The 21956-nt window shown below is 50.0% G+C and overlaps 2 protein-coding genes across 2 annotated transcripts; both read right to left on the bottom strand.

The window, feature by feature from the left end:
* Window positions 1-120: 120 nt before the first annotated feature.
* On the bottom strand, window positions 121-2558 carry Atp5f1e (ATP synthase F1 subunit epsilon). The gene is made up of 3 exons (XM_041641880.1): window positions 2400-2558; window positions 1477-1603; window positions 121-273 (listed from the first exon to the last, which is right to left on the bottom strand). Exons 1-2 carry the CDS (start codon window positions 2429-2431, stop codon window positions 1480-1482), a joined length of 156 nt encoding a protein of 51 aa, XP_041497814.1. The 5' UTR covers window positions 2432-2558; the 3' UTR covers window positions 121-273; window positions 1477-1479.
* Window positions 2559-3625: 1067 nt separating this feature from the next.
* On the bottom strand, window positions 3626-11351 carry Prelid3b (PRELI domain containing 3B). The gene is made up of 6 exons (XM_041641748.1): window positions 11157-11351; window positions 7793-7961; window positions 6803-6892; window positions 5766-5836; window positions 5553-5655; window positions 3626-4408 (listed from the first exon to the last, which is right to left on the bottom strand). The coding sequence occupies exons 1-6, from the start codon at window positions 11186-11188 to the stop codon at window positions 4286-4288; spliced, it is 588 nt and encodes a 195-aa protein (XP_041497682.1). The 5' UTR covers window positions 11189-11351; the 3' UTR covers window positions 3626-4285.
* Between the last annotated feature and the right edge of the window lie 10605 nt (window positions 11352-21956).

Below are 21956 nucleotides of genomic sequence, written 5' to 3'. Positions count from 1 at the left end.
ACACTTTGATAGAATTAAGCAGTGCTACCACAGCAGCCGCATACAGGTCATGGTTCACACGGTCACACTCACATTACTCTGTGCAAAGTTCCTATTTAAAAATGTACAACAGAAGCGAAATCCAGCAGACATGAACCATGTCATTTTATTGGCATAGTCAATTTATCAACAAGGGCAGTTTTGTCCCCAGGAGGTGAGGGTGATTTCAATCTGCCATAGCAGGTACCCACGTCTTCACCGTGACGACTCAGCAGTTCCTGCTTCAGCCAGTGCCTACGGAGACAAGAAAACGCAACAGTTGCTAGTTTGCCGTGTCTGCCTCACACCCACCCTGACTGGAACCTGCTGTGTCAGCTGCGGCACAGCTGGAGTGACCCTAGGCCTGGGCTGCCTGTCCTTGAGTAAATCATCTCTACTGTGACAGAAACAACTTTGTCCTATAGCTCCCCATCCCCCAGGCCAGCAGACTGGGGTCCTCCCTGCAGTAAGACATCAAGATAGAGACCACACATTTTTTTTTCAGGAGCCAGACCTGACTCTCTGACCCCAAGGCTCGGACAAAGTCACTGGGGTCAGCCACTGACGGGCAGCGTGCCCACAGGCAGGTGAGGGGCTGTTCTGATTCAGCTCACTGTGGAGAATCAACAGTCTACCAAAACCAAGGTTTTACAGGTCCAGATTCTGATTAGACTGAACCAAGAAAAGGGGCTCAATTCAAAACACTGCACCCCCACTCCCTGGTTTTCAATAAAATATTTGTTAATTCAAGATGAAATGAAAAGTGCTTAGGGCAGGGAGTTTCAATCAGGCCAGCTGCTCGTGGCATAGGCTGTGGAACACAGACGGATGCTGCGGGCTGCAAAGCAAATGAAATCTGAAGAACATCTCTCTGATAACTGGCCTTGCTTAGCTTTACAATAACAATGTAAATAAAGTAGTCTGGAGAACCGTGGCCTGAACTCAATGACTCAGCTTGGCACAAGACTGCACCTTGACATTTCCCCACAGCGCTGCACAGGTAAAACGAGCCAGGCTCTGAACGCAGGACAGGGCTCACCCAGGGCTGCCAGCTCTTCCTGCTCAATAAGCCAGCAGGACCCTGCCTGCAGGTGTGTGCGGGCACAGCAGCGGTGGGGGAAGGAACAGGCAAAGAACTGCCATTTCTCAGGTTCCCAGTCGGTTACCTAACTCCAAGAGCAATCACAATGGGGGGAGCTTACCCTCCAGTTATTTGATTGTGTGCAGATAGATGAACCAGGTTTAATTAAAATAAGATGGCTTTCTATCTGAGGATGCTAACTGCACTGAAAATCAATGTGCCAATTATTCTGCTTGTCGGGGCTGTCCGGGGCACTCTTTCATCATGCCATGAGCCCTCTCAGGGCTGCAGTCGCCAGTGTCGGGGCAGAGCCGCGAACCAAAGCGAGTTCCGGTGAACCCGACCAGGCGACTCTCACAAGCCATCCAGCCACTCACCGGCTACTCCTTCTTCACCTTCACAATCTTTATGCTGCTGCCGGACGTCTTCTCGGCGTTAGCTTTGAACTCGGTCTTCAGGGCATCCCTCACTGCTTTCGCACAGATCTGGGAGAAGCGGATGTAGCTAGCAAAGCAAGAGAGAATATGAAAGGCTCGTTACCAACAGCTGGGCAGTGCTGGCCTTACGGGAGACATCTTGGTTTTCTTCCCATACTCTTACTTTTGGTTGGTTACTATGGTAAAATTGGATTGAAAACTGAGCGACACCAAAAGTGATCTATACGAAGGAGACAGTCAGAACTGTGCCCCAGATTGGCTGGCATCTGACTGGGAGGTCCTAAGTTTTCTTCTTGGCAGTGTATGTTTTCACATTGAGTTAAAATGAAGGACTTTTTTAAAAGTCCCAGTGTAGGAAACAGAGCAAAATGTGAACATAGCTCTCACATGCATGATTCCCCAGCTTGTTGCTGTATTTAAGTCGTTTAATTATTTAGAAACAAACTTTTGAACTAAAACAGTGCTTTTATGGTCAGTTATCTGAAGGCGTTCACACCTGGCCTGCAAGGGGCTGGGAGGAGGAAGGTGTGCAGTGTGCAGCTGTGCGGATGCCGTGGGAGATGGCTCAACATGAGGCACCTACGGCGGGCCCACCTCTGTCGGGGCACTGGGCCACGGCCTGGAGTATGACCTTCTGGGAGGGGAGACCAAGTGTCACAGGGGTGGCTGCTCACAGGGGCTCAGCACAGCTCTGCACAGCTCTGCAGACTGGGGAAAGGTCACCTGTGTGGGGCCATGACCCCGTGACCCCGCGGCGTGCCTTGTCCACGGCGACGCCATCTTGGCAGGTGGCCGCGTGGCTTGGCCATCGCGCGCGGCCTGCTGAGGGCGGGCCGGGCCTCCCCAACGCCGTCCGGGCATACCTGAGTCCAGCCTGCCGCCAGTACGCCACCATGGTGTCGCGAGTGGGACGTGTCGGGCAGAGCCGCGGGGTCGCTTCAGAGTCGCTTCAGCCGGGACCGGCTGCAGAAAGGTCAGGCCGCCGGAGTACCGGAAAAGGCGGGGTGCGGGCCCGCCAGTCACCGCCTCATCCCGCCCTCGCCGCAGCCGGGAGCCAATGGGAGAGCCGGTGCCGCCCGCTCATTGGCCAAACGGCCTCCGGAAACCACGGTCGCGCGCGCGGACACCTGGGAAAGTGAGGCCGCCGCGTCCCGGTCACCTTCCCAGGTGCGGTGGCAGAGGGCGGGGCCTTCTCCACGGGGCAGGACCGAGGCCTCCCAACTTGGCTGGCCCTGCGTTTGTGCTTAGACAGCCATCTAAGAACTGTGTGGCAAACCAAGATTTACATCCCTTTAAACTAGAGTTTAAATAGTCACTAGTATATCAGACCCTTTCGGGTGTGACTCCACCCGAAACTTTGTCAAAGAGTAATACAGAGCAGTGTTTTGTTTAGCTGGGACGTTAAAAGTAGCTTCGTTAAAACAAAACAAAACGAAAACCCCTTTCATTAGATGTAACCTACTTTTATAAACGTCTCAAGAAAATTTAAGCTAAGGAATGTTTTGAAGTAGAAAAGCAGGAATTTTAGAGCCATTTAAAACAGTCTCTGTGGTTTTGTATGCATGTTAACCGGTCTCTCTAAGAAAACCAAGTAGAAGCCCATCCCATAAAAGGCAAAAGGCAACCCCTCCGACAATACTGCAGTATCAGAGCAAACAGCAGTGATTGACAGTCCCGGGCTGCTCTGCAGTCCTCTGGCACCCCAACCAACTGCAATCTTGTAGAGGTTCCTCAGGGCACTGTCCGTCCGTGTCACCCCCCCCCCCCCCCCCCCCCCGTACCCAACACCCGGAGGGAAGAAGAAAGCACCGATGATCCAGGTGACATCTGAGTCGTCCCAAATGACGGGGAGCTCTTTTCCCATAAAAAAGATGCTTTGTGGTCATAATTAGCCCCAAAGTAATCACACCCAAACAACCTGACATCTCATGCCTCAGCGATGACAGGAGCATGGTGTCGATGGTGGCGATGGATAAGGTCAGCAGATGTGAGCAGCTGCGCTGTCTGTGATGCGATGCTCAGCTGTCACTTCATTTGCCAGTTACCGTACCCAGCCCGCAGCCCAGCGTGAGAGATCACAAAGTGCAAATGCGAGGAAGGGAATGCCTTTACTAAGTCACAAAACTTTGGCAAATCAATACAGTACCCGTTAATACAATAAAATACCATTTTTGCTGGAGTCATATTACCTTAGTGTTAATTTTCACTCCAAAAATATCATTTAAATACCAAATCCAAACACTGGTTTCCAGCAGGGCAAGTTATTTTATACAAATTAATGTCATTTGAAATTACACAATGTCTCTTTTTAAAGTGAGTTCCTCATGCAGGAGGTTCTAGTTCACCGCGTCGGGCAACTGTGTGCACTCGAGGGCAGCCGGCCTTTGTGCTGGTTGGTCCACAGCCACGCAGGGCTTCAGTACCTGAAAGGCTAAGATTCTATACCTAAGGAGACTTGAGACCAACATCTATTTCTTCTAAGCACTTAAACAACAACAAACAAGCCTGTTAACTGTCCACGTGAACACAAGACTCCAGCCAGCCCCTCATCCCTTCCCCTCAGGCGATCACTTTGACTCAGACCCTCTCCATCTTTTGTTTTGATCAAAAGTCACAGCCTTTCCCCAGCTCATTAAAAAAAAAAAATAATAAAATCTACCTAAAGTAGCTATATTCTTTTAAATAACAAATAAATATGATGTCAGCTTGAAGAGTCCTGGGCCCTGCAGCTGCACACCAATTTCCATTGTCATTTTTCCACCAACGCTGCTGCGGCCGCCATTGGGGTCCTTATGCTTCCTCTGGCTGATGCTGTCAATTCTTCTATCTCGGCGTTCAGTTTATGGATCACCCATTCCATTGCTTCCCGGCCCTTAAAAAGTGCAATGGATTTACTGTTAGCAAGGGCAAAGGTATGTATACAGGAAACAGCGGCCAGGATAAGGGGTTACAGGCTCACTGAACCTCAGGGACAGATCTCTCGTCCTGGCCTTTTCAGTTATTATTTACCAAACAATAAATGCCTCGAGCAATTGGCCTGCACAGAAGCCACTTTTATCTTGTGTGCAGAAGGTGTCCACTGACTGGGACTGGGGCGCTCAAGCCCCTTTGCTTTCTGTAGCAACACTGTAACCCTAACGTGCACACCCCAGGATCTGGTCCTTGATCCTCCTCCCTCCCTCCCTCCCTCCCTCCCTCCCCCCTTCCTTCCTCAGGCTCTACAGTGTCTTGAGGGGTGAAGGAGGAGCACTCCCGCTTCCTGGTTAGGGCCTTTGCACGTGTAGCTCCCCCGCCTGAATGCTTTTCCTGGACACCCCTGCACCAACTCCTTCCCTCTCAGCACTTGGCAAAAACATCAATTACCAAACACTCATTACACACTAAGGCCTGCTTCTACTTTTCCTTTCCTAGCGACTGCTGTGTGATTACTGCTGCCTTCCTGTGTCCTGTGGCCTGCACATCGAGTAAGCACTGACACAATGACTTTATGAAATGTGTTAACGCGTTAGCTGGGCAGTGGTGGGGCATGCCTTTAATCCCAGCACTTGGGAGGCAGATGGATCCCTGAGTTCAAGTTCAAGGCCAGCCTGGTCTACAGAGCTAGTTCCAGCACAGTTTGGACTGTTACATAATGGGTTAGGCATCTTTCCCACTAAACTTACTGTTTTAACATGGGGGTGATTCCCAGTGGTGCTATTTTATGTACACGTGGCATGTGCATCAGACAATTTCATCATGAAGGTAACAGAAGTCAAAACGTCTAGAACTCATGGGCATAACAAAACTTGTGGAGGACCAGCACTTTGAGCAGACACACGGCTGCTCACCACCCACGCATGTCTACAGTCCCCTGGGCTGCTAGCAATGCTGGTGTGGGAGCAAAGGTGTACAGGACTCCAGAGCCACACAAATCACTGCCCATTATTCTGCCTCTCCCTACAGAGTGGACCAGCCAGCTTGGTGGAGAGCTGCATTCAGCACAAACTTTGCTGAGGAGAGGTGCCCGGCCCACTTACTTTGTTAGCGTTGGACGATATGGTGCTTGCCATGAGTCCTTCAAGATAGCTGCTGAGGCTGACCCCTTTCACGGTGATGATAGCTTCCTGGGTCAGGACAGTTCTGGCAAAACAACCCACAGTCTTAGATGACTCATGCTTGGTTTTCAAAGAGCAACCCACCAAGAAGCAAAAGAGCCTGATGGAGCCAGGCCACCATGCAGCTTTACTTACTTCTCTGGGTGCTGGGGGTGCGGCTTGTATGTGAGCCTCTCGTCGACTGAGACCATATTTGTAAATGAGATCTACAGGACGAGGAAAAAGTCAAGCCACTTCGAAAACCAATACTAGAAAAATTTCTAAAGTCAACACACAACCCCAATTCTTATTCGCTAAGCACACAAAGCAAAAAAAAACTTACAGATAAACTATCTTGGCTAAGTACAATTTAAATTTCCCTATTTAAATTTCACCAAACCTTATTTGGGCAGGGAGGTGGCTGCACAAGCAAAGACAAGTGTCTCCCCTAAGTCTGACGACCTGAGCTCAACCCCAGTAGCTCTACCTCCTGGCAGGAGAGAGCGGACTCCCAAGGCAAGCCGCCCCGACCCCCTTCACAAGGTCTCCTGAGTATGCCATGCCCCCCCCCCCCCACACACATGTAAAAACAGAAAATGAATTTAGGAACTGCAGGGTTAGGGAGCATGCAGCACCTTTCCTTCTTCATTATTATTTATTTATTTTTAACTCTGCAATACCAGGGGATTGAACTTCAGCTCACGGGCATGCTAGGCTAGTGCTCTACCACACCCCTAGCCTTTTAAATAAATAAGCAAATAAATAAATAAATAAACAAGCAAGCTGGCTGTTGGTGGCACGTGCCTTTATTCCCTGAGCAGAGGCAGGAGGACCTCTGAGTTCAAGGTCAGCCTGGTCTACAGAGTGAGTTCCAGGACAGCCAGGGCTATAAAGAGAAACCCTATCTTGAAAAAAGAATAGAACAAAAACTATATATATATGTACACACACACACACACACACACACACACACACGAAATAAGGGAGTCTCTTCCTATGTTGCCCCAAACGGCCTTGAATGCAATTTGTAATTCTCCTGCCCCCCCCCCCCCCAAAGAAGCTAGGTTACAGGACACACCACAACGCCCAGCCAGGCACTCCTTTTGATAGTATATCCTCATGCCTATTTCATGTGTAAGAAAGGAAGCCTCAGGTCAGAGGGAGAGGAATGGAAACGAAGAGGTAGGACTCACGTTGGCGGACCTGAGCTCCATGGTCTTCCTTACCGGGTCAACGACAGAATGCTCCTGCACGTAGGTTTTCGTCCTTGCTGTACCAATGAGCTACGGGCGACACTAGAGTTAGAGCTTCAGTCAAGCATCTTCAGCTTCCTCTTGAAGGCACAAATGTGTCAACTACAAGCTAACAGGGACTCGCACACAGAGGAAGCAAGACTGTCATACGCCTACTAAGAACCTTCCACAGAAGCAATCAGGGACAGCTTGTTGAGCTGCGATGTCATATTCGCCATGGGGTGATGCTGGGGCACGGAAGGGGACACCTGGCAGTCAGAAGACCTATCTAGTAGAGTTCACTCAAGTGTCTCACGAAGGCCAGGAAGAATCCCCCCGCCCCCCGCCGCACTGGCTAGATAAGAAAGCAGGCCTCACAGCTGAGGGGGTCCATCCATAACCAGAACCCCTCCATGGCTGCGTCCCAAGCTCACCCTCCTCTGCTGTGGTGGAAAGCAGGCTCCTTCCTGCTCTAAATAGAGAGACCCAATACAGAAGCCTGGGTCTAAACCCCCAGTTGTATCGTGACCAGCTGGCATCCTAGTTTCTCACTGGCTCTATCAGCTCACTAAAGCTTGGTGGTTTGTCATGGAAACAGAACCACTTCTGAGAAAGTACCAGACCACGGCCTGAATGTGAAGTAGCAGTCCAAACAGAGCTCTTGTCATTCAATATGGGCACAACCCACAAGGGCCCAATGTCACCTCATAGCGAGGACCCAACCATTGTAAATTCCACAATAAGCCTCAGGCTGCAGCAAAAGATGTAACTCCCTTCTCCACTGAGCCAGCTCCCTCCAGCCATGGTACCTTAGGAGGCTGAGCAGTCTTTCTAATCCAACACATCCCAACCTTTAGGATGTAATTCCAACCTATGCAAAATCCCACGCGGCAGCAGAACAGAAAGACGGTAGAAGAGCCTAGTGCACGGCCCCAGGCAGGGCATACTTACAGACTTCACAATGGAAGGCAGGCCCCACTCTGTGCTGAGGAGCCTGTGGCTGTGCAGCTTTCCAGAGGGATCGACATGTCTGTCCAACACGTCAACGCCAACCACGCTTGGATTCATGGGGTTTGGGTATTTCTGCATTGCAGCCGTGGTAACCATTTCCCATGGGTGGCTGCAGACAAACCAAAAACCAAACACGTAAAATGGCGGATGGGGTAAGCCATTCTTTTACCACAGAGGCTGTGCTTTAGGATGAGACGAGTTTATGCTGGGAAGTAACTTCTGGAGACATGAGTGGTGACGGTTTTTAAATGCGTACAGACGTCAGTGTCTGCGGAAACAGACCGCACGGCATAGCAGACGCCCATGAAGCAAAGCCTTAAGGAGCATGCCTCTCACAGCAATCCTTCCTCAGTCACAGCCGAGAATCAACGCCCTGGCTGTCCTGGACCTCAGAGATTTGCCCGCCTCTGCCTCCCGGATGCTGGGAGTAAAGGCGCGTGGGGACACTGGCTGATCAAGCATTGTCTTAACATCCGTCCTTGGGCATCACACACACACACACACACACACGCACGCACGCACGCACGCACGCGCGCGACTTTCCTCTAAGTCTGGCTTCAGCTCTGCAAAGGTCACTGGGAGGAAATGCCAAGGCCTAATGACTTAGCATGAGCACCTGCCCATCACTCCAGTGGTTGAGAACCTGCAGCTTCTTTACTTTAGCAAAAAGGCCACATACCCATTCAAAATGCGCCACACTCACACCTGCCCTCTGGGTACACAAGGCACTCACTCTCAGGAAACACACAGCTGGCTGGTCCACCTGCAGTCTGACCCCACCCCTTTCTGTATTATTATCTGTGTCCTTGCTTTCTGGAGATGGACTTCAAGCTATGCCCACGAACACAAACCACAGTGCTCTTGTTATCTAAAAGCAAAGCAGGTGGGCACTAATCACTTCAACCTTGTGGAGAACCCGGACTGACAACCACACCTGTCAACAGAAGAAAACCCTCCAGAACCACAGACAACCAGTGACATGCTTTTTAATGTTCTCATTTAGTCAAAAGTATCCTATGAACAAGCCTGGATTTCTATTTACCCTTAAGCCCTATTCCACAGTCAATGCAGATATCTAAGTGGAAGCTTCATAATCTAAGCAGCCCAATGGCAATGATTTGGCCAAGCCCTCTGACTATCACGGAGACAACGATCTCAAATGAAGATCAGATGAGGCCCTCTTTGCTCTCTCATCCATGCACTGACCTTTTCTCCCTCCCTTTCTGAAAAATTCATAAGCAGTCCGGGGGGTGGGGGAGTTCTCTGCTTTACCGGGACTGCCCCGTCTGTGCTCTCTAGGCGAACTCTAAACATCACTGCTGGCCAAGGGCACCCAGTGATCACTAGTGCTCCAGCAATTAGTTTTAGCTTCACGACAAAGCATGATTCTGTGAAAAAGACCCTAGTAGATGTTCACAGAGCACCGACATGGAGCTGAGAGTCTGGCCATTCTCATCCCTGGAACTGGCACACACAGAAGCTGGAAGACTCAGCAAGCGACGCCACACTGGGTGTTAACAATATGCCACGTCTCAGAAATGCCTGAAAAATCCAAGATGTACGGATGAAGAATGACTTGGGGTCCTGCTTGAGAGAGCATCGTTCACAAGATGGAAGCCTGAAAACGGTAGTGAGACACTGGGACTGTAATTCAGGAGGCTAACTCCATCTTGAAATCCTGTTTTCTGAGACTCCACCTTGCTAAGCAGTCCGGCTGCCCAGCGCACACTGTGGCTCTATGCTCAGTCTAGCCTCAGACTCGGCAATGTAAGGGCTATGGGCATGCGGCAGATCCTGCTTGAGATACAGGTTTGGGTGCCCTAAGTGTGTATGGGTTGGGACTTTGATTGGTTGGCTCAACCTCTCTGGAGAGACGGCATCCTCGGTCTCCTACCGGGGCATGGACAGCGTTTATTTGCGGATCTATCTTCTCAGACACAGCCCCTGGAGTGTTCCCTAGTCTTAGAGGTCTGTGATAGAAGAAGACTAAGCTCATGGATGAAAAGACCTCAAGTCCAGTGACCAGATTTCACTGAACACAAGTCCTGGCAGGAAACGGGGAGGAACGGGTCCTAGGGCAGGAGAGGGCAGAGGAGACAAGCTGAGGGAAGAATGTGGAGGACCAGAAGGGAGGATAAGTTCTAAGCATGGGACTGGGCAGCAACTTCGAAGCCCTCAGATCCAGCAGAGGACTGGGTTGTAGAATCCCTTCTGAACAGACTACCAAAGGCTGTGACCAGGTTAAAAAGCACCCCGGGGACTCCAGTCCCAGAAGTGAGAGAGAGTCCCTTCTAACTCCAGTGCACTGTCCTTATGGGGCACACAGTGAGCCCTCAAAGGCCTTGGGCCCACTCTTCTTTTAAAATAGCCCTCATAACAGTGCTGACACACCTGGATTAAACACACCACAAAGCTATACTATTACAACGGTGTGGCAACAGATCACCCAGAAATGGACTCAAAGGCTAAGTCAACAATAATTCCGACAAGGGGATGTTTTATGTCAGTCAACGAAGAATACTGCTGGAACAAGGGTTAACCATTTGTTTATCTTGTATGTGGCACTGTGAACCTGGGTGGTGTCTTTCCCAACACCCAACAGACTCCGGTCCTGTTTTCCAGTACAAGTTCAGAGAACCATAAAGCTATGACCGGATGTGATGGCAGACTGGCTATCTGGTCAATTGTCATGGCTCACAGATATTGAAAACTACGGTCACAAACTATCCGGAAGAGCAAGGCCTGGTCCCGGATCTCTGGCTGTTCCTCAGGCTGACTGTCACCAAGGTTTGGCACCATGGTGGTGTGAACTGAATTCACCAGAAGAAACTCCACCTAGATGGACGGCTGCCTGGCTGTCCGTGGGAGGTTCATGCAATGGAGGGGGCGGGAGCTCAGTCAGGACACCCCAGGCCACCGTGAGGCCGTCGGGGCTCAGTCAGGACACCCCAGGCCACTGTAAGCCGTCGGGGCTCCGTCAGGGCACCGTAAGCCGTCGGGGTTCCGTCAGGTCACTCCAGGCTACCGAGGTGGTCGGAGCTCCGAACACCCCAGGCCACCACGAGGCCGGCGGGACCTAGCGCTCTGCGACCCCTGGAGTCACTTCCGGGTCATGCCCGACGGCCAGTTCCTGTCTTCCGTCAGTGGCGCAGGGCCCCTGCCCGGGGTCACCGAAGTCCTAGCTAGGCTTGGGGTCGTGACCTTGGCGGTCCCCGGTCCCGGGGTCAGCCCCGCTCGTTCTGCCACACCCGATGCCAGAGAGCTCCCCGATGGCGCCGGAGCCGGTAGCAGCTCCCACACTCACTCAAAGACGTGCTCGGAAGTCCAGATCTTCATGGTGCCAGCCGCCCTCCCGGTGTCCCGCGGCGTCCCGGGACGAGGAGGCACAGAAGTTCACCAGCCCCGCCCCGTCCCGGCCGGCCGGCCTCGCACCGCGCAGGCGCCGTCGGGCCCAGCGCTGGGACGCCCGGAAGTGCCGTCCGGCGGCCTCGCCGAGCCGGGCTAGGCTCCGCCTCCGGAGCCGGCAGGCCCCGCCTTCTCGGCGCAGCGCACTCAGGCCCCGCCCCTCGCGCCCGGCGCAGAGCTCGCTAGCGCGGAGATCGGCGGGCGGGAGCCGTCCTGCGCAGGCGCGAGCCTTGGCAGCAGTCCTGTTTGCCTTTGGCGGGTTCTTTGGAAGTGGCCCGAGCCTGGCAGCGTTCACAGGCGCACACTTCCCTGCTGCTGTCTGAGACTTAGCCCCACCATTTGCACCAGGCTAAAGGTGTGTGGGTCTCTATCAGCACCGTATGCATTCTCCTTGCCAGCCCTGGTCGTGACCCTGGGTAGGACAGGCTGCCTGCTCATCCACCAAGCAGTGACCAATGTCCCCCCACCCCCGACCCTTCACGGGAACAGTCGGAGCATGGAGACCTCGACTGGGGTGGAGCAGGAGCCAGCTGCCCAGGCAAATGGCCCCGGGGTCATAGGTCATCCCCATCACCACCCCTCCGAGATGCCCATGCCCTCCTGTGCCTCCATCACAACTTCCTCTAACATACTTCCCAGCAATTATCACTCTGAGATCATCTTGTTTATCTGCTTACCTCCCACCAGAGAGTCAGCCACTGAATGCCAGGTCCGGCCTGTCTCCATGATGGCCCTCGGCAGCGCCTCTGGATAACAGAGGTTCAAAGGTTATTGGGGAATGAGTCAATGAAGCCATCTAGTTAATGTGTTTGACTTCTAGTCTGTAGGCACCTGAGGGTGAGGCGCTCGTTAGGCTCCGTCAGTGATTTCCTCCCTATACCTACCTAATAATTATGGATGACATGCGTGACTGAGTGACTGAGAAGTGAGGGGGCAGGAGCAGATGGCATGCGGCTCTATTCAGAGATGCGCCAGGTGAGGTGGACGAACCCCTTGGCTTGGGTTTCAGGTAGAGCTTCCCACTTCTGCTCACCCAGTTCCCCCCATCCTGTGCCTCCCGCCTGAACAATGTGCGATTTAAAATGACAGGTGGAAGAAACTCTCCATGCTTAAGGAGCTACTTAGAATTACTGCTTCATTTTTGTACCTAGTTTGTTCAACTGTGAAAAACAAATAAAAATCAGAGTCATTTAGGAGGGTGGATAAGTGTTTTTTTTTAAATAGCCAAAGCCGTTTATATTTTTAAAAATAGAAAAATGCATTCGATGGAAGGAAATAATACGGTTGATAGTTGCTAAGTGCAATTTCTGGTACCTGGGATTTTTATTTTCTTTTAATATTTAGTACTTTGAGTGGTTTCTGGGGAGGTAAATGCTTTAAGGGCTGCTGAGAGGGGCTCAGCCTCGATGAAGATATGTGAAGTTATTGTTGCTGGGTATTGCTGGCTCCGGAGCCGTCAGTACAGAAATATCTGTCCCTGATGCCCTGGAGCTTTGTGAAGCTGTTCACCAGCCAGCAGCCCGATCCGTCCTTCCTTCCGAAGAATGTTACCCTGCCCCCGTAGTTCAAGGTTCTTAGTCGTCAAAGTCATACCAGAAAATTGACTTCATTTTCATCACATTGCTAAACACCATAGTGCCTGTCTACACCATGGTACCTGTCTACACCATGGTACCAGTCTACTGATTTTGCTTCCTATACCTGCAGTGATGGGGTGGAGTGATGGGTGGGATGGAGGTCTGGGGCCCAAGGGTCTTTTCTGTGTCTCCCTGTGGTAAACATGCTGGCGAGTCTTTGGGGTTTGGAGAGGAAGAGCTTCCGTTACTCCCTCCTAGACACCCACCAAGAGGCTCACTGAGGGAGCAAAAAAAGGTTCTTTAGACCCCTGAGCACTGTATTACTGATGCTGCTTCTTACTCAAAGAGAAGTCATCAGTAGGTTATCAACTTGATTTGGTTTGGCCCAGGGATGACACCTGTCCCCACACCCTTCTGGCATGACACCCTGCCCAGTCTGCAGCTGGGAGGAAGAATGCAGATGTGATTGTTGACTGAGGTTTTTGCGACCTCCCTGTTACATGTGATTCCCACCTACTAGGAGTAGTTTGGGGAGCGAGACTCCAAATCAAGAGGAAACTGGACGGTGTTTAGAGAGAAGGCTCTGTGTCTTGGGGAGACCAGCGAGCAGCAACTCAGGTCTTCCTGAGACTGAGGAGGAGGTGGCTGAGGGACTGGCACCAGACACTGGTTGTGAAAGGCACCTCATCCTAGCACAGGTTCTAGTGGAGCTCAGGGACAAGCCCTGGCCTGACTCTGCCTGGGCCTCAGCTCCCTTGCTTTCCAAGCCCCACTCATTAGCCCTCCTTCCTTCTCATTTTACACCACCCTTATTCCGTCTGATTCATTATTAATGATTTTTTATATCAAAATGGTATACAATAATCCATCATCACCCAGAGTTTTGTTTTTCATAACTCTTCAACCATCCATGGTCTACTGTAGATATTAAATGAAGATTTCCGGAAGTAAATAAGTCACAAGATTAAATTGCTTGCCACGCTGAGTATGGCAATGAAGTCTTGTGCCAGCTCACTCTTCCCTACCCTGGACATGCACCAGACTAGGGTACAGAGCATCCCTGCAGAGTATGCCACCCACTAGCAGAGAGCATCTTTCTCCAGTGTATCCATGCTGTATAGGCTACCCACCGACGTAAACCCTTCCTCTAGTTCGTCCACGTCATGTGCGCTATTCATCTATGGCTTCAGGGATCCCCTGTGGGTCCTGAAACACATCTCAGAGGATCTCGAGAAGCTACGATTGGAATTATGGATGTGTTTGGTACTTGTCCCCTGTTTCCATCACTGAACTGACACCTTGTGTTTTCTCGGGGGTCACGCTGGGTTCCTTTAGATGTCTCAGTTCACAGTAAAGATGGCAATAGGTGACATGGCTTAAGTGGGCCGTCCTCGCCTCGGGATGGAGCCAGGCATGGGAAAGCACAGTTGAGGGTCCTAGCCTCGGGATGGAGCCAGGCATGGGAAAGCACAGTTGAGGGCTAGGACCTTTATCCTTGCTCCCAAACGTCCAAGGAAGGCTGGGCAGAGCAACAGATGGCGCCTACAATGTGTCATGGACAAGAAGATGTGATGGTCTTTTGGTTGGCGAGCACAGTCACAGGCTGGGAGGGGATGGTCCCCTAACTCCATGGGGACAGAAACTCCCGTGCCCTGGACCCTTGTGAACTCTCCCCTGTGTATTTCTCCACTTGACTCTCACTATTTTTTATTATAATAACAAGGTGAAGGGTTTTCCCTGAGACCTTTGAGACAGCTTAGCAAGTCATAAACACGAGGAGGGCATGTCCAGAGACACAGTCTACAGCTGGTCGCTCAGGAGAGCAAGGACCCAGGTGGAAGCTGAGATCGAAGATCCAAAGACAGCAGAGGCTGGGGCAGTCTCGAGGGACAAGGTGCTTCAGGACAATGGCTGCACGGATGTGCCCTCCTCCCAAATTCAGTGTTTGTGTGGAGAGAGAAGTAGGAGGGGACTCTCAGAATCAGCTCCATCGTGTAACTACGGTTGCTTCCAGGAGACAGCCAGTGTCTGTGCCAGCCTGGGCTAAACGTATAATTCCTACAAGGAGGCCAGGTCCATAGATGGCCTGCCATGGGCTCTCCAAGTGTCACTCACTTTGGGATAGACTGGTACCCACCTTCACCTTTTCTCCTGGCCTTTTGGGCAATGACCTTTATCTCTAATTGCCATGAAGAGTAGGGCTTCCTTCCCTCCCCTTTAAAATGGACATCCTCGATCTTGGTTCTCTCTCTCTCTCTCTCTCCTCTCTCTCTCTCTCTCTCTCTCTCTCTCTCTCTCTCTCTCTCTGTGTGTGTGTGTGTGTGTATGTGTGTGTGTGTGTGCAGGTCAGAAGACAACCTTGGGTATTATTCTCAGGTCTCTCATTGGCCTGGAGCTCACCAAGTAGGTTAGGCTGGCCAGCAATACTCCCATCCCAGGAATTCTCCTGTCCATGCATCTGAAAGTCTGGAATTAAAAGTATGCACACCGCCATGCTTGTAGTGTGTGTGTGTTTCTGTGTATGCATGTGTGCTTGTGTGAAGAGGTCAGAGGTCAATGTCAGGTGTCTTCCTCTATCCTTTCCCAGATTTCTTTGAGGCAGAGTCTCTCACTGACCTGGAATTTATCACTCGATTCTGCTGGTTAGTTGGATGCCAAACATTTTTACGTGGGGGTTCGGGGTTGTACTTGGGTCTTCATGCATCTACAGTAAGAACTTTATTGCCCAAGCATCTCTTCAGCCCCTTGATTCAGAGAGCCTCCTGTTTGTCTTTTCCTGTCTTTTGTCTTTGCTCACTACAGGAATTGCTCCTGACAGGACCCTAGGCCGTTGCTATCCTCACTGCCTCCATTAACTGCTTTGGGCAGCTTCCCCATGGGGCACTGAGCAGTTGAGAGACATGCTAGGTTGCCTCCACTGTTGGTGCAGTTGCTCTTGGTACCAGTGGGCAGAGGCCAGGTTGGCTGCTCAGCATCTCTCAAGCACAGGACAGTGACAGGCACCTCCAAACAAAAAAGAATGTGGCTCCAAAGGTCAGTGCCATCCCGGGGTAGAAAGCCTGGTATGTGGCTGGCAGGCTCTGGTACTCCGGTCTGTTTACCTGGCCAGCTTAGGTGTTGTGTTCTCCCACATTCCAACCCCACTGCACTCTACTGTGGCATGAGCAACCTGCCACCTGTGACCATATACTTCCACACCCTTGGACTTGGAGACTGAGTGTTCTGCTCCCTGAATGTACTCTCCCTGGATTTACCACTGGCAATCGTAGCTTTTGAAGTCTGTTCAAACACTCCGCTCCTTACAGGCCTCTTGGAGGTGCCTTTCCTGGAACTCTGCATGATGCCCACTCTGCATGGCGCATTGCATATCATCACACGAGGACCTCACTGTCCACAGCTGCCGTGGAAAGGGCAAACGGAAGGCTTCCGTGTCAAAGATATGTAGTCCTTCTTACTCACTCTTCATCTTTGAGTCCTTGATGTCACATGGCCACATAAGGAAGTTAGGATCATTGTAACATGAAAATATATTCACTACCAAAGAATTGATACCTCGCAGCCTGCCCCCAACCCCAGGCTAGACCCTCAGCTGCTGTCTTTCTTCTCTCACTAGTGTGATAAGAGGATTGACAGAAAACAAACGAGAGGGAGGGAGGGTTTATTTTAGTTCCCATTTCCAGGTTACAGTCAATGGCAGCAAGTCCCAGCTGGAGCAGCTTGCAGCAGCTGGTTACATTGTATCCACAATCAAGAAACAGATAAATGAACAAAAATGAGAAAGGGGTTGGCATGTTGGCTCCGCAGGGAAAAGCGCTTGCTTTCAAAGCCTGCTGACCTGAGTTTGATCCCTGGAACTGACAGAAAAGAGCCAGCTTTGGTGACTTGAATCTGTAAAACATCCCTATGGCAAATTGGGAAGTAGAGACAGGAGAATTGCCCAGAAGCTTGCCACTAGCTAGCTTAGCCTGAAGTACTCAGCAGAACTGTGAGAGAGCAAGCCTCAGCAGCAGGAGGGTGAGAATGACCACCTCCTGAGGGTTGTCCTCTGACGCCCACAAGCCACAAGAGCACTATGGCACACATTCGTGCACACAGAGTCACACAATACATAATCAAGACCAGAGAGCAATGGATGCTTGTGTTCAGCTCACATTCTCCTTTCTGCCACCCGTAGTCTTCACGCCTCAATTAACCAAGATAACACCCCCGTCCCCTGACATGGGCATGCCCAGAGGCCAGTCTCTCAGCAGATTTTAGATCGAAGATTACTTTAGAATTCTGGTGTCTTGTACCAAGCTGGCAGTTAGCACTTGAAGAGGAAGACAACAGGGTCACCCCACCCTCATGAGAGACAAGACTAGTGTGCCATGAAGCAAAGACTTGAATGACGGCTTGGGAGAGACCTTTGCAGGAGGGAATCAGCCCTTGGACATTTCTGCACAGACACCCATGACCGTGACTGACCTGTGGAATGCAAACCTGCAGGTAGCACAGCTTTGCAATCATGGAGTGCAGATTATGGTAGAATGAGTCCCTGACTCCTGAATGTAATACAGACTTGTGAAGCTCCAATTCTAAGTTTGGTTTATAGATTTCATCTATGTATATTGTAATATGTTTGTGCCACTACATATATGTATGTGTACATGTAGAAATATACTACCACAATTTTATATGTCATTTCATGTTAAAGTCTTAGGTAGGATTTTTTTTTTAACAAAAGTTAATTCTTTTTGTTGTTTGTTTCTGAGATTAGGTCTCACTTTGTAGACCAAGCTGGCCTCCAACTCACAGGGATCTACTTGCCTCAGTCTCCTGATTATTGGAATTAAAGTATATACTACCATGCCTGGCAACAGAGTTAAATTTAAAGCCAGCATATGAAAGAACAGATCTTCATGTTGACATCTCATACATGCCCATCTCTGCGCCTGGCTCTGCTCACCCTCCTCTCTCTGTCCCTGCTGCACCCATCTTAGAAGGATCCAGCTCCTGCTTACATGCTGTGCACATGGCCCTGTCTGGTTAAATCTGCTGTGTTAGTCAGAGTTCTCCAGAGGGACAGAACATAGAGAATGAATCTACATATACACGAAGAAAGGGATTTGCCAGGATGGCTTCCAGACTGTGGTCCACCTAGGCCCACAGGACTGTCTACCAACAGAAGGGCCAAGAATCCAGCATTGTTCGGTCCATGAGGCTGGATATCTCAGCTGGTCTTGAGTATTCTCCAGCATCCCGAACAAGAAGGCTCTAATGCCAGGAAGGGATGGACTTGCTGGCAAGAGCGAGAGCAAGCAGACAAAAAGAGCGAGCTTCCTTCTTCAGTGTCCTTTATGTAGGCTGCCAGCAGAGGTGTGGCCCAGATTAAAGGTGGATCTTTCCAACTCAAAAGATCTGGAATAAAAGTGGCTCTTCCCACTTCAAATGATTTAATTAAAAATAATAATAATAAAAAACTCTCACAAGTGTGCCCAGCTGCTTGGGTTTTAGCTAATTACAGATGTAGTCAAGTTGATAAAAAAGAATAGACATCACATATGGATTCTGTATGTGGCAGAAAATGTGATGTTTTTATATTGCTCCCTCTGTCATGGCCGATCTTGGTCGTCAACTTGACTGCATCTGGAATCAATTAAACCCATGCAGCTGGGCACACCTGTGAGAGTTTTCTTGATTGAACTATTTGAGGTGAGAAGACTCATCCTAAATCTGGTGCCCCACATTGGGTATCAAATGAAGGACTATTAATAAAAACTCAGAGACATAAATTGGGGTTCAACCTGCAGGTCAGAAAAGCAAAACAGCCAGCCACTGGCTCTTACCACGACCTCTTTCCCAAAATGGCGATCCTGCCTCCAGGAATCTCAGAATGGGACTGTGTCTGAGAGCTGTCTCCCCCAGGTTTATAATCCTCTCTAGTTCTGGGACTAAGGGTGTGCACCATTACTGCCTGGTTCTATAGCAAGCGAGTATGGCTTCTGGGATCAAAGGTGCATGACATTGTAGTTGCTGGGATTAAAGGTGTGTGTTATTGCTGCCTGGTCTGTAAGGCTGACCAGTATGGCTGTTTTACTTTTCTAATCCTCAGGCAAGCTTTATTTATTAAAATACAAATGAAATGCCATTACATATAAAAGTACATGAATAAGGAACCTTTTGCTTTTTGTTTGCTTGCCCTCACCTTCTCTGGCAAGTTCCTCCACCCTGTTGCTAAGGCATTCCTTCACTAGTAGTAGACCTGCTTCTTCAGGATTCCAGTGTAGCCTGAATACCTGCTGAGACGTCCAGTCTCATGGACCAAACCAAAACCCAGATTCCTGGCCTTTCCATCAGGAGACAGGCATTGTTGGAATAGCCGGACCACAGCCTGTGAGCCATCTAACACGTCGCATATATAGTCTTTCCGTCTGTCTGTCCCTCCCTTCCACTGTCCTCTTTTGTTTCCCCCTTTAGGCCCATTCCTTCCTTTCATGGTTCCTGAGCTACTTCCACATCATCTATGTGTGTATGATATCACACACATTGATGGAGGAAGGTCATTGGCTAATAAAGGAACTGCCCTGGCCGATTTTATTGGTTAGAGGATAGGTGGGAGGAGTAAACAGAACAGAACGCTGGGAGGAAGAGGAAGTGAGCTCAGAGTCTCGACAGCTCTCATCTAGGGAGCAGACGCCTGAGAGAGACGCCATGCCCCGCTCCCGGAATGAAGCTCCGACCCAGGATGGACATAGGCTAGAATCTCCCCGGTAAGCGCACCTTGGGGTGCTACATACAGATGATTAGAAATGGGCTAAATTAATATGTGAGAATTAGCCTAGAAGAGAATGGGCCAAGCAGTGTTTAAAAGAATACAGTGTCCGTGTAATTATTTCGGGGCATAAGCTAGCCGGGCAGGCAGCTGGGGTGTTGGGGACGCAGCCCCGCCGCCGCCCTTATTACTTCAACACATGGTGTGTATCTATATGTTTAAATCTAGAATGCAGGAGCGAAAGGAAACGTGATGTCTGTCTTGTTGGGTCTCACTTGTTTCTCTGGTCATGGTGCGCTCAGTTTTCACAGCTGAATAAAACCAGTAGCTATGCTTTGTTTGTTTGTTTCTACTGTTCATTTGAACTTTTGGTTTTGATTTTGAGTGAATTCATTTTGGGAGAGCTTCTTGGGTATCAGTTCACACCCCAAAGGAGGCTTTTTCTTCTTCCTTCCTTCCTTCCTTCCTTCCTTTTTAAATTTATTCTTCTTGCATATATTACATCCCTTCTTCCTCTCCTCCCTGTCCCTCCCTTCCATCTCCTCCCTCCCCCAGATCCACTCCTCCATTTCCCTTCAAGAAAGGGCAGGCCTTCCAGGGATATCAACCAAACATGGCCTAACAAGTTGCAATAAGACTAGGAACATCCCCTCATATCAAGTCTGAACAAGGTGGCCCAGTGGGAGGAGGAGTTCCAAGAGTTGGTAAAAGAGTCAGAGATAATCCCCATTCCCACTGTTAGGAGACCCCCAAGAACGCCAAACTACACAGCTGTAACATACATGCAGAGGACTTAGGTCAGACCCACACAGATTCCCTGATTGGCAGTTCAGTCTCTGCGAGCCCCTAGGAGCCCCACTTAGTTGACTCTGTGGGTTTTCTTGTGGTGACCTTGACTCCTCTGGTTCCTACAATTCTTCCTCCCCCCTCTTCTGCAGGATTCCCCAAGCTCCAACTAATGTTTGGCTGTGGGTCCCTGCATCTGCTCCCTTACGTTGCTGCATGAAGCCTCTCTGATGACGATTATGCTAGGCTCTGGTCTACAAGTACAGCAGAGGATCATTACGGAGCATTTCAGTGACATTTTTTAAAATCTTCCTTGTTTGGTTCTGTCCCATGTCTCAGGGCTGTCCAGCCTTTGGGTCTTGGCACTCCAGGCAGTGTCAGGTACTGGCTCCCTCTCCTGCATGGGTGTCAGGTCAGACCAATCACTAGGTGGCCACTTCCATAAGTTCTGCATAACCTTTACCCTAGCACATCTCGCAGGCAGGACAAATCATAGGTTGAAGGCTTGGTGGCCTCGTTGGTGTCTCAGTCCCTGCCGCTGAAGCCTTGCCTGGTTGAAGAAGATGGTGGGCTGAGGCTCCTTATCTCCTTTCAGTAGGGGTCTTTGCTAGGTTCCTCCTCGTAGGTTCCTGGGAGTTTCTGTTGCACTAGGTTTCTGCCTTGCCCCCTGAAATGCCCCCAGTTCCAGTTGTCTCTCCCAGTACTCTCTCTCTCCACCCTGACATGATTCTTCCTGTTCCCATCCCCACCTGCTCCCAGTCCACCCACAAAATCTATTTTATTTCCCCTTCCGAGAGAGATCATACATCTCCTGTTAAGCTCTCCTTGTTACTTAGCCTCTCTGGGTCTGCGGATTGTAGCATAGTTATCCTTTACTTTACAGCTAATATCCACTTATGAGTGAATACAAACCATGTCTGTCTTTCTGAGTCTGGATGATTTTTTTTTCTAGTTCCATCTATTTGCCTGCAAATTTGATGATGTCATTTTTTTTTTACAACTTTGTAATACTCCATTGAGTAAATTTACCACATTTTCTTTATCCATTCTTTGGTTGAGGGACGTCTAGGTTGTTTCCAGGTTTTGATACTTCAAATAAAGCTGTTATGAACATAGCTGAGCAAGTGTCCTTGTCGTAGGAGGGAGAGTCCTTTGGAGCTTGAGGTAGATCGATTCCCAGTTTTCTGAGAAACTTCCATATTGATTTCCAAAGTGGCCGGATAAGTTTGCACTCCCACCAGCATCTGAGGAGTGTTCAACTTGCTCCACGCCCTCACCAGCATGAGCTATCACTTGTGTCTTTGATCTCGGCCCTTCTGACTGGTGTAACATGGAATCTCAGTGTCGTTTTGATTTGCATTTCCCTGATGGCTAAGGATGTTGAGCATTTTAAAGTACTTCTCAGAGATCTGAGATTCCTCTGTTGAGAATTGTTTGTTCAGATCTGTACCCCATTTTTTAAATTGCATTATTTGGTTTGTTGATGTCTAGTATCTTGAGTTCTTTATGTACCTTGTATATTAGTCTTCTGTCCTATGTGGAGTTGGTGAAGATCTTTTCCCATTCTGTGAGCTGCTGTTTAGTC

Source organism: Microtus oregoni, unplaced genomic scaffold (genome assembly GCF_018167655.1).
Source record: "Microtus oregoni isolate MIOR12 unplaced genomic scaffold, Mior012 000071F_ref0000514, whole genome shotgun sequence".
Taxonomy (NCBI): Eukaryota; Metazoa; Chordata; class Mammalia; order Rodentia; family Cricetidae; genus Microtus; species Microtus oregoni.
Note: the sequence above shows the minus strand (reverse complement) of the source record. Positions and strands in the feature narration are given on the sequence as shown.

Excerpts from the sequence above, each read along its gene's own strand:
- Prelid3b (XM_041641748.1), bottom strand. The coding sequence starts at position 11,188 with ATGAAGATCTGGACTTCCGAGCACGTCTTTGA. Across the intron at positions 5,837-6,802 it reads TGGAGCTCAGGTCCGCCAAC|ATCTCATTTACAAATATGGT; the intron begins GTGAGTCCTACC and ends CTCGTCCTGTAG. Across the intron at positions 4,409-5,552 it reads TATCGTCCAACGCTAACAAA|GGCCGGGAAGCAATGGAATG; the intron begins GTAAGTGGGCCG and ends GCACTTTTTAAG.
- Atp5f1e (XM_041641880.1), bottom strand. The coding sequence starts at position 2,431 with ATGGTGGCGTACTGGCGGCAGGCTGGACTCAG. Across the intron at positions 1,604-2,399 it reads TGGCGGCAGGCTGGACTCAG|CTACATCCGCTTCTCCCAGA; the intron begins GTATGCCCGGAC and ends TTGCTTTGCTAG.